Source organism: Plasmodium gallinaceum (assembly GCF_900005855.1).
Source record: "Plasmodium gallinaceum strain 8A genome assembly, contig: PGAL8A_v1_62, whole genome shotgun sequence".
In the NCBI taxonomy this organism is placed as follows: domain Eukaryota; phylum Apicomplexa; class Aconoidasida; order Haemosporida; family Plasmodiidae; genus Plasmodium; species Plasmodium gallinaceum.
Window position 1 is genome coordinate 164,492 of NW_021628221.1, and position 16,762 is coordinate 181,253.

The 16,762-nt window shown below is 17.3% G+C and overlaps 5 protein-coding genes across 5 annotated transcripts; 4 read left to right on the forward strand and 1 right to left on the reverse strand.

Moving 5' to 3' along the window:
• Positions 1-1,006: 1,006 nt before the first annotated feature.
• DNMT (DNA (cytosine-5)-methyltransferase, putative) lies at positions 1,007-3,223 on the forward strand (the record flags this gene model as incomplete). Its single annotated transcript, XM_028672377.1, has 1 exon — positions 1,007-3,223. One exon carries the CDS (start codon positions 1,007-1,009, stop codon positions 3,221-3,223), a length of 2,217 nt encoding a protein of 738 aa, XP_028526092.1.
• Positions 3,224-4,424: 1,201 nt separating this feature from the next.
• Positions 4,425-5,999, forward strand: PGAL8A_00097700 (cysteine desulfurase, putative; the record flags this gene model as incomplete). Its single annotated transcript, XM_028672388.1, has 1 exon — positions 4,425-5,999. The coding sequence occupies one exon, from the start codon at positions 4,425-4,427 to the stop codon at positions 5,997-5,999; it is 1,575 nt and encodes a 524-aa protein (XP_028526093.1).
• Positions 6,000-7,439: 1,440 nt separating this feature from the next.
• Positions 7,440-10,034, forward strand: PGAL8A_00097800 (conserved Plasmodium protein, unknown function; the record flags this gene model as incomplete). The annotated part of the gene is made up of 1 exon (XM_028672399.1): positions 7,440-10,034. The coding sequence occupies one exon, from the start codon at positions 7,440-7,442 to the stop codon at positions 10,032-10,034; it is 2,595 nt and encodes an 864-aa protein (XP_028526094.1).
• Positions 10,035-11,149: 1,115 nt separating this feature from the next.
• On the forward strand, positions 11,150-14,026 carry VPS53 (vacuolar protein sorting-associated protein 53, putative; the record flags this gene model as incomplete). Its single annotated transcript, XM_028672410.1, has 1 exon — positions 11,150-14,026. The coding sequence occupies one exon, from the start codon at positions 11,150-11,152 to the stop codon at positions 14,024-14,026; it is 2,877 nt and encodes a 958-aa protein (XP_028526095.1).
• Positions 14,027-14,731: 705 nt separating this feature from the next.
• On the reverse strand, positions 14,732-16,108 carry TIM50 (mitochondrial import inner membrane translocase subunit TIM50, putative; the record flags this gene model as incomplete). Its single annotated transcript, XM_028672422.1, has 1 exon — positions 14,732-16,108. The coding sequence occupies one exon, from the start codon at positions 16,106-16,108 to the stop codon at positions 14,732-14,734; it is 1,377 nt and encodes a 458-aa protein (XP_028526096.1).
• Positions 16,109-16,762: the final 654 nt, after the last annotated feature.

Below are 16,762 nucleotides of genomic sequence, written 5' to 3' on the forward strand. Positions count from 1 at the left end.
AAAAAAAATAAAAATTTTTTTTTTTAAAATTCCTTTTTTTTTATTTTAAAACCTTTTTTTGGTAAAATTAAAAATTTATATTTTTTTTTTTTTAAAATCCCCTGGTGGAAAACCTTTTTAGTTTAAAAAGAAATTTTTTTTTTGGTAGAATAAAAACCAAATTTTGGTTAATTTTATTTTTTTTAAAAAAAATAAAAAAGGGCCCCTTTTTTTTTTTTTTTTATTAAATTATTAAAAAAAAAATGTTTTGTAAACTTTTCCGAAAAAATGAATCCATGGGAATAATAAAAAATTTTTTGGGACAAAAGCCTCAAAAAGATTTTTTTTTTTTTTTTTTTTTTTTTTTTTTGTATATATATATATATATTTATATATATATGAATAACTTATTTTTTTTATAATATCATGTATCAAATAATATATTTTAATTTTTTTCTTAAAAAAAAAAATTAATTAGATAAATGAATATCGGGTAGAGGACAGAAAAAAAAAAAAAAAAAAAAAAAAAAAAAAAATGTATAGTATGCTTGTAATACATTTTATAAAAATACAATTGTATATAAAAATAAATTTATAAAAAAAAAAAAAAAAAAGAAAAAATATATTTTAATTTTCATTTAAAATAAATTCATTTAATAGAAAATTTTATTTATATTTAGTTATATGTAGCTATATATATATATACTCATATATAAATAGAATTTTAATAAAATTTTGTTATATGTTCTACTTACCACTTTTTACACTTTAAAAATAATACTATAAAAAATGTTTTAGAAGTAATTATATTTTAAGCATAAAAAGAAATTAATTTATTTTATTTTATTTTATTTTTATGTTTTTTTTTTTTTTTGTATAAAAAGTATTAAATATTCACATATATACATTTTTCTTTATTAAGAATGTAAATTTTGTTCATATGTTACGAATTCTGCTTATTCAAAATGATGTTAGTCTTTTTATATATAATTAAAGAACAAATCATGATTACTATATAATTATTTTAATGAAAAAAATAAAAGTATTAGAACTTTATAGCGGAATAGGGGGGTTGCATTATAGTTTGATACAAGCGTTGATCAATTATATTCATAATTGGAATAATGAAAATATAAGAAAAGATATAAAAAGTATATTTCATTTTATATCGTTAGATTTAAATCATTTAGCAAATCAAACCCATTACCACAATTTTCAAGAAAATTGTATCTATTTGACTAGTAGAAAAGATATTAAAAAATTTTTTAAAAAAAAGTTTAAAAGTAGTGAAAGTCACGAACAAAAAATACAATTTTATAATTCTAAAAAACAGAAAGAAAATAAAAATAACATAAGTGATAATAATGAAAATGAGTTTAATTACAATAAAAATTACATTATTCAAACAGATATAAATAATCTGACTGCTCAATTTTTCGATTTTCATCAATTTGACATATTATTGATATCAAATCCTTGTCAACCATATACAAGACAAAATAAAAGTTTTAAAAAAATTGATTTAAATGAAATTATTTCTAAAAATAATAACATAAGACTCCAATTTCATAAAACAAAGGAAGAAACTAATAAGAATAGTTATGAAGAAAGTAATAATAATGTTTATAATGAACATTCAAAAAATAATAATAAGGATGCTAATGGTAATTACGATGTATTAGATATTAATAAAAACGAAAAAAATTTCATATATTGCGATAAGAATATGAGAAATGGTAATAATATGAATGAATGCATTTATACAAGTAACTATAATGATTTGAACAACAATGATAGTATGAAAAACCAGAATTATCCAAATGAAATTTATGATAAATTTAGTACTGATAATTTAGATGTGGAAAAAATAATAGGTTCTTTAGATTTTGAAAAAGATGAAAGAACTAACAGTTTTATTCATATTTGCAATTTATTAAAAAATACAAATACACAAAATTTACCGCAGTATATATTTATTGAAAATGTGAAAAATTTTGAAGTATCTTTTTCTTTTTTATATTTTATACATTCTATTCAAAAAAATTATAATTTTCAAACATACCATTTGTCACCTTTACAATTTGGTATTCCCAATGAACGGCTTCGTTTTTACTGTATATGTAAAAAAAAAGATAATTTAAATGATAACAAAGAAAAGATAATTTTTGAAAAAAAAGAAAATACATTATATAGTAATTCTTTAATTCCACAAAAATATATTTCATTTAAATCTAATGAAAACTCAAAAAAAAATGAAAAAATTACTTTTTATATGCCAAGTATAATAACATATCTAGATATTAATGAAAAATTTTCCATAGATAATATGAAATTTAAAAATATAAATATGATTGATAATAATTTAAATGAATTTGAAGTAAAGAAAGATATTCTTAAAAAGAAATCAGCATATTGCTTTGATATTATAGATATCAATAAAAAAGGAAATAAATGCTGTTTTGATTCCAATGAGTATTATGCTGAAAAAAATAACTGTATAAATAACTTCCATAACGAGAGAATGAAATATAAAATAAATTCTAAAAAAGTGCATAGTATGTGTTTTACCTCTAATTACGGTCGATATATTATTGGTTCAGGTTCTATACTATATTTTTGCAAATACAAAAAAAAAAAAAAAAAAAATAATAATAATATAATAACAGATAAATTATATAAACAAACATTACACGAATATAATGTAAAAAGTAAATCGGAGAATGAATTAATAAATTCTTCTACAAGTGAAGAATTGAATAATTTATCAAATGAGAATTATTCCATAGAAGTATCTTATAAAAGTGAATACGAAGATAATGAAATGAGAAAATATGAAAATAAAGTGAGATATTTTACACCAACTGAAATATGCAGATTAATGGGATTTAAGATACATACAGAAAAATATAATTTAAAAAAAAATGTAAAAAACACCTATGGAAATATATTTTGGAATATTGATCATATAAATCATAAATGTGCATATAATTACAATATTCATTATTGTGATGCAAATAATACGAATACGTGTTTATTAAATTCAATAGAATATGTAAAGAATACAAAAAAAGAGATAGAGGAGGAAAAAAAATGCTTCTGTCACGAATTTAAATTTCCTAACTTCATATCAAATAGACAAAAACTTAAACTAATTGGGAATTCTGTTAATATTGTTGTTATATCTTTAATTTTACAAACTCATAATATATTTGATGATTTTAATATAAAAAATTTACTACATTAATTAAATTTTGTATAGAAACAATGAATAAAAATATATTTTACTAAAAATATAACTTTCAGTAAAAATGGGTAAAATTTATGAAAAAAATAATTTTTATAAGTAATATAGTTTGATTTTTTTTTTTAATTTTGCATATTTTATTTAAAATTTTTTACATTATTCATATCTAAAAAGGTATAATTTTTGTTCATTTTACAATTTGTATTTAAGATTTTTCCTTATTTTTTAAATGAACATTTTACTTCTCTTATTTATTTATATTTTTACTGATATTTTTATTTAAAATGAAAAAAAAAAAAAAAAGTGTAAAATTTTTTGTTTTTTTTTTTTTTTTTTTTTATATGAATACATATGTATGTTGAGAATGAGAAATTCAAGCACCTTTTTATATTTTGTTATTATATATAAATTTAAATGTATTTCTCTAAATAATATTTTTATATTTTAAATATATTAAAAGTATATATACTTCTAAATTAAAAAGTAATTAAGATATATGATAGAACTTGCCTTAATTTCTTTTCTACGTAATTTTTATTTTTTTAGTAACATGTAAATTTTAAAACTGTAACGAGATATTTTCAATTTAAAATGTTTTTAAAATATTCTTTATAAATATGTTCTTATTTCAAACTATTTTTAACAAAATAATGTTTATATATATACTCTTAATTTTTTATGTAAATTATTTTTTCTGCATTTTGTGTGGTTTATAATTATTTTGTTTAAAAAAAATTAAATTAAAATAAAAATTACTGCATTTTATTTTATTTTTTTTTTTTTATTTTATTTATCTACTTTTTTTGACAATTTATGTTATATAAAAATAATTAACCTACTTTTTTAATTATTTTATTTTTATTTCTTTCAAAATTTCATCTTTATTTTTAGTGATATATATATGTATGATTATTTTTTTTGAAAATTTTATTTTTAATTTATAATAATTCAATTTTTTTTTTTTTTTTTTTTCTTTAACCTTTTTTCTATAACATATGTGATTATTAATAATTAAATTAAATTGAATTTTTTTATGTAAAATATACAAAATTATAAGCTTTTTTTTTTTTTGAAGATTATATAAAAAAACGATTTCATTTGTATATTTTCATATTATAGTATAATTTTATATGATAATTTTCCTTTTTTTTTTTTTTTATTTTATATATTTATATATTTTATTTCTTTATTTTAAATTCTCATGAGAGTTTTTCACGTTTTAAAAAATTTTAATATTCTAAGAAATTCAATAGTTAAAAGTTGTAAAAATGAGAAGACAGTAAAATTTAAAAAAGTTTTAATAAATAATTTATGTAGTGTAAAAAAAAATAATGAATTTACTGAAAATTTGAATGAAAATAATTTTAATAATAAAATTATTAATAAAGAGTTAAATAATAACAATGAAACAAAAATTACAAATGATGGTCATATTGAATTGGTAGATACTAATTTAAATGTTGATATAAAAAACACATTAAATAAAGATAATGAATTTATTGAAAAAAATGAAATTTTTGATGATATTGGAGAAAAACAAAAAAGTAAGATTAATAGATTTTATTTAGATAGTCAAGCAACTACAATGATTGATCCTAGAGTATTAGATAAAATGTTACCATATTTAACATACATATATGGAAATGCGCATTCAAGGAATCATTTTTTTGGTTGGGAATCTGAAAAAGCAGTAGAAGATTCAAGAAAAAATATTATTGATTTAATTAATGGGAAAAATAATAAAGAAATTATATTTACTTCAGGAGCAACTGAAAGTAACAATTTAGCTTTAATAGGAATATGCACTTATTATAATAAACTTAATAATAAGAAAAATCATATCATAACTTCACAAATTGAACATAAATGTATTTTACAAACATGTAGATATTTACAGACAAAGGGATTTGAAATAACTTATTTAAAACCTGATGAAAAAGGTATTATAAAATTAGAAGATATTAAAAATAACATAAAAGATAATACTATAATGGCATCTTTTATTTATGTAAATAATGAAATTGGTGTAATTCAAGATATTGAAAATATTGGGAAATTATGCAAAGAAAAAAATATTATATTTCATACTGATGCATCACAAGCAGTTGGGAAGATTCCTATTGATGCTCAAAAAATGAATATTGATTTAATGTCTATATCTGCTCATAAAATATATGGACCTAAAGGAATTGGTGCATTATATATTAAAAGAAAAAAACCAAACATCAGATTAAATGCATTAATACATGGGGGGGGACAAGAAAGAGGATTAAGATCTGGAACTTTGCCTACTCATTTAATTGTTGGATTTGGTGAAGCTGCAAATATATGTATCAAAGAAATGGATAGAGATAACAGAAAAATGCGATTTTTTTTTAATTATGTAAAAGATTATTTATCAAAACATTTAGATTATATTGTATTTAATGGGTGTCAAATAAATAGATATTTTGGGAATGTTAATATTTCCTTTTTATTTGTAGAGGGAGAAAGCTTATTAATGTCATTAAATGATATTGCTCTAAGTTCTGGTTCTGCTTGCACATCTAGTACCTTAGAACCAAGCTATGTTTTAAGATCAATAGGAGTATCAGAGGATATCGCACATACATCTATAAGAATTGGTTTTAATAGATTTACAACTTTTTTTGAAGTGAAACAATTGTGTATTAATTTAGTTAAAGCAGTTAAAAGGTTAAGAAGTATTTCACCATTATATGAGATGGAATTAGAAAAAAAGTCTTCAAACGAAACACCTCAATTTATATGGACATGAAAAATATTAATATAAAAATAAATGTAAAAAAAAAAAAAAAAATAAAAATAAAAATAAAATAAAACAAAATAAATAAATAATTTTAAATTAACTTTTATATATAACCAAAAAAGTTACATAAGATTAAAAAAAAAAAAAAAAAAAAAATTAGAAATTTTTATTTGTATATATTTAAATTTATAAATAATTTTGTATTTTTTAAACCGCCTTATTTCTTAAAATATATATTTTCTATTATTATATGAAACTTTTATTGTCTAATTTTATTTAAAATCTTATTTTTAACAAAATTTCCTTTTTTTGTTTTTTAAGTACGAACTAAAATTTTTTTTCTTTTTTTCCTATATATATTATTACTAATTTATATATAAAAAAATAAATTAATCTTACAAAAAAAAAAAAAAAAAAAAATTATGAATTTATTTGAAGTTAAATTTTTATATATTAATTAAATAGCTTATTTTTAATTTTTTGTTAAAATTTCTTTTTTTTTTTAAAGATGTATAATTTACTAGAAAAAAAAAAAAAAAAAAAGATAGAATTATTTATATTATCAATTAAAATATCTGATTGTCCTAATTTTAAGTCTTTTTTTCTTTTTATGTACAAAAGTATCAAAAAATGTAGAATCATAAAGAAAATACAAAAAAATATATTTAAAATTTATTATGAAAATGAAAGAATATAATATTAAAAAAAAAAAAAAAAAAAAGTGTACCTATTTTTCAAAATTTTATAATGTTTATTGAATGTAGATATATTACACATTTGCTTTTATAATTTAAAATTCTATTTTTTTATATAATTAACATGATCTAAATGAAAAAAAAATGTTTCTATTTTTTCATTTTTCATTTGTTTAAAATGTTACAATTATAATTAATGCACTCCTGAATATTCTTTAAACTTCTGATAAACATATGTATGTAATAAAAATAATATAACATAATTTTAATTATGTATAACTTTAAAAATTTTTCAACAGTGTTTTTTTTTTTTTTATTTTTAAAAGAAAAAATTAGTATCATAGATTCATTCATTTTTTTAATATTTTTTTTATGTAAAAATTTTCTCTTTTTTTTTTTCTCTTATTTATAAAGAACATTTTTTCATATCTTTATAACTTTTTTTGATATGTTTTTAAAATATTTTCTTTATATGTTATTTCCTTTATTGAAATTTTTTTTTAGTCTGTTTCGTATTTTTTTTTTAACTTTTATGTAAATTTGTCAGAAATTTTATTTTCTCTTTAATATTTTAAAAAATTAGAATAATTAACGTGTATTTCATTAAATTGTTGAATTTTTAAGTATTTTAATAAAAAAAGATGAAAAGAATGTTCATATTCATATTCATCTTTTTAACAGTTTTAATTGAGCATACTTAACTATATCATTATTGAATGTAAATTAATTTTCAAGAAAAAAAAAAAAAAAAAAAATGAAAAGAATATTTTTATTCTTTTTTATTTTAGTAGTATTAAATTTAAGAATATTCATAAATTATAATATAAAAATAAAGTTTAAGAATTTTAAAAATAAAATTTTTATGTCAAGTAGGGTTCAATTAAAATCTACTAAATTACAACATAGAAAAAGGCCAAAAAAAAGAAAAAAATCAGAAATATATAGAACCCCTGTTTTATATCATCCTAATCAAAGAGATTATTTTAATTTACAAAGTGAGTATACTTGTTTGCCTGATGAAGAAATATTAAATCTTTTATCAACAAATAAATTATATTTATTAATTAAAGCTATAAAAAATAAAGATAATGAAGAAATTAATAAAATTCTTTATAAAGATGTTAACAACATATATATAGATAAAAATTATATATATTATGATGAGAGTAATATTATAAAACAAGATAATATTTATAATGATGATTATGTAAATAAGGATGAAAATAAAAATAACAATCTTCATAGCATTAATAGTTGTAATAATCAAAAAAGTAGTAGTGAACAAAAAAAAAAGAAAAATAATAATTTGTTTAATGATAGTAATTATGAAAAAAATTATTTTCCATATAATGATGAATTACCAAATACATCAGACAAAAATGGAGTTGAAGATAAAAAATTTGTTGATATAAATAATATATATTTTTATTTTAAAAAAATAAATATTACAAATATAAATAAGGATAACATTAACAGCGATATATATAAAGAATTATTACAATTAAAAAAAATGTCAATCGAAAAAGAAGATGCCATCGGATATAATATTTACAAATACTTTTTAAATATTATTACAAATGTTGATAGGCCAAAATTTATTGATGATTTTTTTTTAGTGAATTATATAAATAATATATGGATAACAAAAAATGTTCATAAATATTTTTATTTCTTAAATTCCTTGTTTGATAGAATGAAAAAAATATCTTATAAATTATTTCATTTAAACTATAAAATTGATATAATTGGTCATGTAGATGAGAAAAATAAAATGAAATATTTTGAAAGACATGAATTATTTGATAAAGTCATTAAAAAGACTAAGTTTATACCTAATTATATAATTAAACATAATTATATTTACTCTAACAACATTTTAAATTTATATGAATATGATATTTGTACAAACTCATATATAAATAAATTTGATCAAACATATAAAGAGGTTTCATTAAATGATTTTTTAGATATAAACAAAAAAAAAAAATTAAATATTTTTTATGATAACAAAAAATTTGAGCCATTTTATAATTATGCTCAAAATTATGATAAAGATAATTGTTTAAAAAAAATTATGAATTTAACTTATCCAAAAAAAAAATATATCACTTCTCTTTCTATGTCTAATGAAGACATTAAAGAAGAAAATGATTTGCATAAAGATAGTTATAATAAAAATGACATTAATGATAATCTTAAAAGTAATTCTGAAGAATCGTCGTTTGAAAATAGTAATGAGAACCACTCTAGTAAAAATGTAACAAATGAAGAAAATAATAAGGAAAATGTTAACGAACCTAATAATTTATTAGATAAAATAAAAACTAACCCCGAGTTAAGAAATGAAATTTTAAGAAAAATTTGTGATAAAATGCATAGTGAATTTTGCGAAATGAAAATTTTGGATGATCAAAATAGAATTGATTTAAATAGAATTGAAGATATTAAAAAGGATAAGGATAACATTTTATACAAAAAAGTATATGCTATGCGTGATTATTTTTATAATTTATTTTATAATAATTATAAACCTAATCTAGATTTATATGAATTAGAAACGTTTATAGATGCTGAATATAGAACATTTTCTTATAAAAAAGATTTAAATACCCTATTTATAAATTGGGTATTAAAAGAAAATAAAGAATTACCAGAAGTTCATTTTGCAAAAAAAGATGTAGAAATAGCTAAAGAAAGATATTTATCTAAAAGAAAAAGAAAAATATTAGAGTTTAATGAAAAATTTTTAAAACGTCATGGGAAGGGAATAAAAAATTATGAGCATAAAGAAAAATATAATGAAAATGAAAATGAAAATGAGAATGAAAATGAGAATGAAAATGAAAATAAATTAAATAAAAAATCAATTAACTGTTTAATTAAATGGAATTTAGAATGTGAAAATGAATTTGAGAAAATAAATAATGATAACAAAACAAAAAATGAAGAAAATGAAGAAAATGAAGAAAACGAAGAAAACGAAGAGGAGGATAATGGAATAGATGATTTTAATTATGGTGGATATAATATGAATAATGATGAAATAGATTCATATGGTTTTTGTGATGAAAATTTAGATGATTTTGATGATACAGAATCTTCTCATAATTTAAATTATGCTAAATTAGTTATTTATGATGATAATTACGATAAGGAAGAATTTGTAGAAACATTAATGAAATTTATCCCTACATGTGATTCTAAAAGAGCTCAATCAATTTATAATTTATTAAAAATAAAAGGAAAAGTTGATAACTTATATTTTAAGAATTTTGATAGAGCTGAAAACCTAGCTTTTTTGATGCGACAATCAAAACAAAAAATTTTAGTAGACGTAGAACCATTATAAAAAAATTTTACTATTATAAATAGATTTTTTTTTAATTATATGACAAACTTTTTTTTTATATTAAAATACAATTTATAAAATTTATGATTTCCAAAAAAAAAAAAAAAAAAAAATACTTATATTTTTTTTGTAAATATAAAGGAAAAACTTTTTTTTAAAAATATTTTTTTATTTAATAAAAGTCACACAAGCCAAAATATAAAATACACAAAAATAATGTGGATTAAAAGTATAAATATAAAATAATTATTTCTTCTAGTTATAAAAAAAAAAAAACAAAAGAATTGTTATGCACATTATTAATTTTATATTTTTTAAAAAAGGAGAATTAAAAAATAAAAGATGAAATTAATATATAAAATGTAACAAAAAATATATTTTTAAATAACACATACAAAAAATGTTTATAAAAATTTAAAAAAACAAATTAAATGTGTTACTTTGATATACTTCATTTGTTACACTTAATAGATATTTATATAAGTATTTAATATTTTATTTTTTTTTTTTTTTTTTCGTTTAACATTTTGTTATTTTTATTAATTATATTAATATATAAATATATAATTTTTCATTATTATTTTTTAAAATTATATATATATATTTACAACACAAATAATTTTCATCTATAATAAAATCATTAAATTGTTCTTATACTTTTAAATATCATTTTATAATTACAAAATTAAAATTTTTTTACATTAAAAATTTTATCATAAAATGAAGAATAATTTTACGAAAATATAAATTTAATTAAAAAAAATAAAAATATATTTAAAATATAAACAAAGTTTTCCATTCCATTCCAAAATGTATGTTTACAATTAAACTTTTTTTTTTTTTTTTTTCATAAATACACATTAAAGAAGAAATATTTCACATTTACAAATATTATGAAAAAATACCCAAATTAAGTAGAAAATAAATTTAATATTTAAATAAAGTAAAAAAAAAAAAAAAATAAAAAATAAAACAAAATAAAGCAAAAGAGTCAACAAATATTTCTTTTCTTATATAATTTAAATTTTTTCTTTATAATTTATTGAGCTTATATGTATTAAATAGTGACCATATTTATTATATAATAGTAATTATTTATTAATATTATTTATAATATGAAATATTTTGAAAAGAGTGATATAAAGAGTAATATATTGGAATATAAGGAAGAAATAATAAATGAAGATGAAAAAGAAGATGAATTTGTAAGTGATTATATAAATAACAATATAAAGAACATAGAAGATGTTGAAATTCATTTAGAAAAAATGAGTAATGAAATAATTGAGCTTGATAAAGTTATTAACGAAAAAGTAGAAAATCACATTTTAAGAAAAAATGAATATGAAAGCAAGTTAAAAAACATTAAAGAAAAAATAAAATTAATAAATAGTAAAATGGAAGATGTAGATAAAAAGACAGAAGAAAGTGAAGATATATTAATAAAATTATGTAAAGATATAAAAAAATTAGATATCGGAAAAAAAAATGTTACTGAAACTATCATAATATTAAAAAGAATTGTAATGGTTATTACTGCTATAAGTAATTTAAAAAAAAAAGCGTTAAAAAGAGATTATAAAGATTGCATATCTTTAGTATCTGTTATTAAAGAAATGCTAATTCATATTTTAGATTTAAAAACTAATGATAAGTTAAACGATTTATATAATGATGCGAACACTTTATTTAATGATTTAAAAAATCAAATAAAGGAAGATATTGATCTTATATATGATTGTGATGTACATATAGAAAAAAATGTTGTTGTGATAAACGAAATAAATGATAATAAAATTTATATAAACTTATTTGATGCATGTAATTGTTTATATTATTTAAATTCAAATTTTATAACAAATATAGTAAAAAAATTTACCAATTTTTTTTTAGAAAAATATATATTAATTTTTGAAAATCAAGCAAATACCTTAGAAAGCATTGATAGAAGAATAGCTTGGTTAAAACGTTCTTTAAATAATTATGAAAATACATATTCTCATATTTTCCCAAATGTTTATAATGTTCCTTTTAATATTGTAAGTAAATTTTGTTCTATTACAAAAAAACATATTGTTAAAATAATTTCTTCTTCTATTGAAGAAATTAATCCAGTTCTATTAATACAAACAGTTATAAAAGTCATAAAATTTGAGAATTTCCTTACAAAAAATATAAAATTATATGGACCAGATAATCATGTATCTTATGATAATTGTTACTCTTCTTTAGAGTTCCCATTTCCAGAATTAATAATTCAAAAGGATATGAAGCATTCGGAGAATGATCAACTTTTAAATAATAATTTAAAAGAAAACATCAATGATTACAAAAATATAAATAATAAAAATGAAACATCTTCAACAGAAAATATGAAAAATGATACTTATTTTATTTCAAAAAAAAATTCGTACAACAAAGAGGAAAATGTTAGTAACAAATGTAAAGGTATAACAAATTTTAAAGAATTTAATTGTGTTACTGTAGATGATGATAAAAAAAGTAGCAATGATATCAAAAGTGATATTAATGATAATAATAATAATAATAATAATAATAAATGTGAAGAGAATTATAGCAATAAAAAAAACAAAAATATTGATTTCATTGATATTTCTAGCCCCAATAAAGAAAGAAATCATAATTTTAAGGGTGCTATTTCATGTGTATTTGATAGTTATTTGTGTAATTGGTTGAAATATGAAGAAAAAAAAATTTTAATTAAATTTGAAAATATAATAAATGAAAATGAAGAAGATAATGTAGATAATCTAAGAATTAATAAGACAAAACAGCAAAATTTTGTAAATGACACTTTTGACGATGTAAAAAATCTATTGAATAAAAATGAATTTATGCCTGAAATGGATTTTGAGATTATAGAAAAACATACAGTATATAAATCTGCTTATAAAATATTCTACTTATATAAAAGTTATGTTAATATGATATTACTATTTAGCAATTGTCAAACTTTATTTGATTTTATTATGTTTTTTAAAACACTTCTATTCAAATATGGCGATGAATTAAACAAAAGAATAATAATAAAAATCAAAGAAGAAAACAAAATTCAAAATTTTAAATTATTATCTATATTAATTAATACAAGTTATTATGTAGAACAAACAATTAATGAGGCTTATGAAAATATAATAAATGACATTGATTCAATTTTTTGTGATAAAATTTCTTTTAAAGAAGAAGAAAAAATATTTTTAAATATAAAAACTAAATGTATAAAAGTAATAATTACCTATATGGAAGAAAAACTAAACACTATCCTTTATAACAACTGTGTAGTAAATATATATGATATAAATAAAATACAGGAAAAATCACATTACATATCAAATATAGAAGTTTTTCTTCATAATTATTTTACACTTTTTAAAAAAATATTTAACGAGACTTATTTAACATATTTATTAGAAAAAACAACCACATTGATTATTCAACGATTTTATCAAATTATATTTTCATTTAAATATATGACTAATATAACAGCACAACAATTGTTGTTAGACTGTTATGAAATCCAAAAAGTTTTATTTCAAATACCTAACATACTAAATAATGAAAATAAAGAAAATAATTATGTGGAAAATAATACAGAAGATAAAAAAGAGGAAAAAAATAAAAAAGAATTTTATTTAACAAAAAAGGAGAATTTAACGGATGTAGATGAATTTATTATACCTAAAACCTATTTTAATTATATTAAAAATCAAATGAATAAGATAGAATTTTTAATAAAAATATTTTTATCCAATGTATATGATATGGATTCCTTTAATTTATTACTTACAGAAAATAATAATATTTGCACAATGGAAGAAATAGAAAAAATTTTATCTTTAAAAGAAAAAAAAAACGAAAGTATGGAAAATAATTTTAATTTAAATAAAAATTATATGTATGATATTAAAAAAAGAGGTATAAAAGCGGCAGAAGAAGTAAAATTTTTTTTCAATAAAATAACTAGCATATAAAAAAAAAAAAAATAAAATAAATAAATAAAACAAAAATTCATTAATATTAAAAAAAATATATTGTTTGAAAAAAATTTATAAAAATAGTAGAATATATATACTAATGAATATACCCATTCTTACAAATAAGAATATATTTAGTTTTTTTTTTTTTTTTTTAAGTTTTCGTTTTTATGATTTATTTATTTTCAATTACGAGAAAAGAAAACTGATGCTTTAAAATTTTGTATATTTATTTATTTATATATTTACTTTATAAATGAAAATTAAAAAAGTTAATACCTTAAAATTTTTGTATAATTTTCTGCAAAGATATAAAATGTCTTTGCTTCAAAAAAAATTTTCTATATATAATATTTGCCTATATAAATTAAGAATTTACTAATATATAAACTTTTTATATTTTCTAAAAGAATTTTAAATTTAATGTTTCAAATTATAAGAGTAGATTTTTTATAAGTAATAATTAAAAAAGTTCTAACAATTTTCATGTGTTAATTTAAAGAATAAAATATGTAGTTCTTCAAAATTTGTTTACATTTCAAATTAATAAAAAGTATTAAAAATCATATGCTTCATAATTTTTTTTTTTTTTTTTTTTTTTTTTTTTTTAAATTACAAAGATTTATAAGAAAAAATAAGAAATGTGTGTGCAAACACTTTAAAATTAAAAATAAATTTTTAAATAACTATATATAATTTTTTCTAAGAGTTAAAAGAAATGCCATTTGGTGTTTTTTTATTATCTAAATGAAAAATTTTCCCTATATTTCTAATTCGTTTTGATTTTTGTTCTGTATCACTTTTTAATTGTAAATATCTTTTTCCTATATTATAATCTCCTCCTCCATATTTTTTTAAAAATTGTCTAATATCATAAGTACTAATCGCAAAAGACTTTAATAAATCAATGAGACATAATATTTCTTTATCATTTACATCCCCATGAAATTCTTTAATTAATATCCCATTTTCCGGTTGTAGCATAAATGCATGTGAATCATGATCAATAATTACTACTCTGTCTAAATTTCTTCCTAATCTTTTTAAATCTTTTACATAAAATTTTTTTTTTTTTGAACATTGATCTCTGTGTAAACAACCTATTGCAGGTATTCCCCATCTCGATATGACTTCTTGTGCTACTGGGAAATTGTCATCTGACCAAATAACAATCTCATAAAAACTAGATAATTCTTTAAAAAATAAATCCGCATATGGTCTTTTTAATACTCTCCATCCTGTTTTTCTATTGTATTCCAGTTTTGCAATAACATAATTTAAATCTATAACTAAAGTTGGTAAGTTTTCAGGATAATTTAAATCTTTAAAATCTGGTAATAATGGTTCATTACTTAATGGAAAATATTTATCAATAAATTCATGTAATAAATCATTGTATTTAGTTTCTATTAATTCTATATTCTTTTTTATTATTTTTAATAAATCTTCTATGGTTATATTATTTTGTAAACAATACATATATGTATATCCAAAAGGAATTAATATTAAACTTAAAAGTAGATACAATTTTATCATTTTTTCTTTTTGTTTTTTATCTATATACATTTGTTTTATTGTTTTATTATTTTTACTAGTAGTATTTAATTCTTTTTCTTTTGTAACATTACTAACTAATACTTCTTCTTTTACCTGTTCGTTTTTATTACTAGAAATATTACTAAAATTTCTTACATATAATTTATTACAATTAATACCATTTGAACTTTTACTTTTCTCAACATTTACTATTTTATTTATATTATTTCTTATAATAGTATGATTCTTCATTTTTTCATTGTAATTACTTATATTGCTCTTTTTTGAAAGCATATTTTCATTACTTGTATTTTCACTCCATTTGTTAAAAGGATAATTCATACCTTTAAATAAATTTACTTTACTTATCATAAAATCATTTTTACTATTTTGTAAGTCTAAATATTTATTTAATCTATATAAATTTATTTTTTTATTTCTATAATCTATAGAATTAAATAATTTAATGATATAATTTCTTCTTAATAAAACTCCCTTTATCTTTTTTTCATGAACAACCAAATTTCTTAAAGATTTTATCATTTTAATATTTCCTTAATATTTTAAATTATATCTAATCTAAACATAATATAAAAAAAAAAAAGACTAATAAAAAAAAATCATACATATATATATATAATGTAAATATATATTATTTTTATTTATATATCTTTTTATCTTTAAATTATAATTTAATTTTATTTTCTTTTTCTAATACTAATTTTTGTTAAATGAAGTATATTAATCTTCATACAAAAAGAATTTATATGGTTGCAATCATTAAAGAAAAAGATGAAAAATAAATAATTCTTTAAAATTCATTTCTATATAATTTAAAAAAATTTCCTTCATATGATTTTCTATCAATATTTTTATATTTAAATATATATAGAAGAAAATTACATGAAACTTGGCTTACCTTTGAATTAAAAGTATATATAATATTTTTTTTTTATTTTATTTTATTTGTTTTTTTTTTTTTTTTTATGTATTAATTATTTTGTTATAAAAAAAGCATTTTATTATTTTCTGTGTAAAAAGGAAAAAACATATTAGAAAAAGATTAAAAAATGCATTTATGAAAAATAGTAAATACATATATTTTTTTCAAGTATCTTAATTTAAAAAAAAACAAAATACATATATATATATGTTATATAAAAGTTTTTTTTTTTTTTTTTTTTTTTTTTTTTTCCT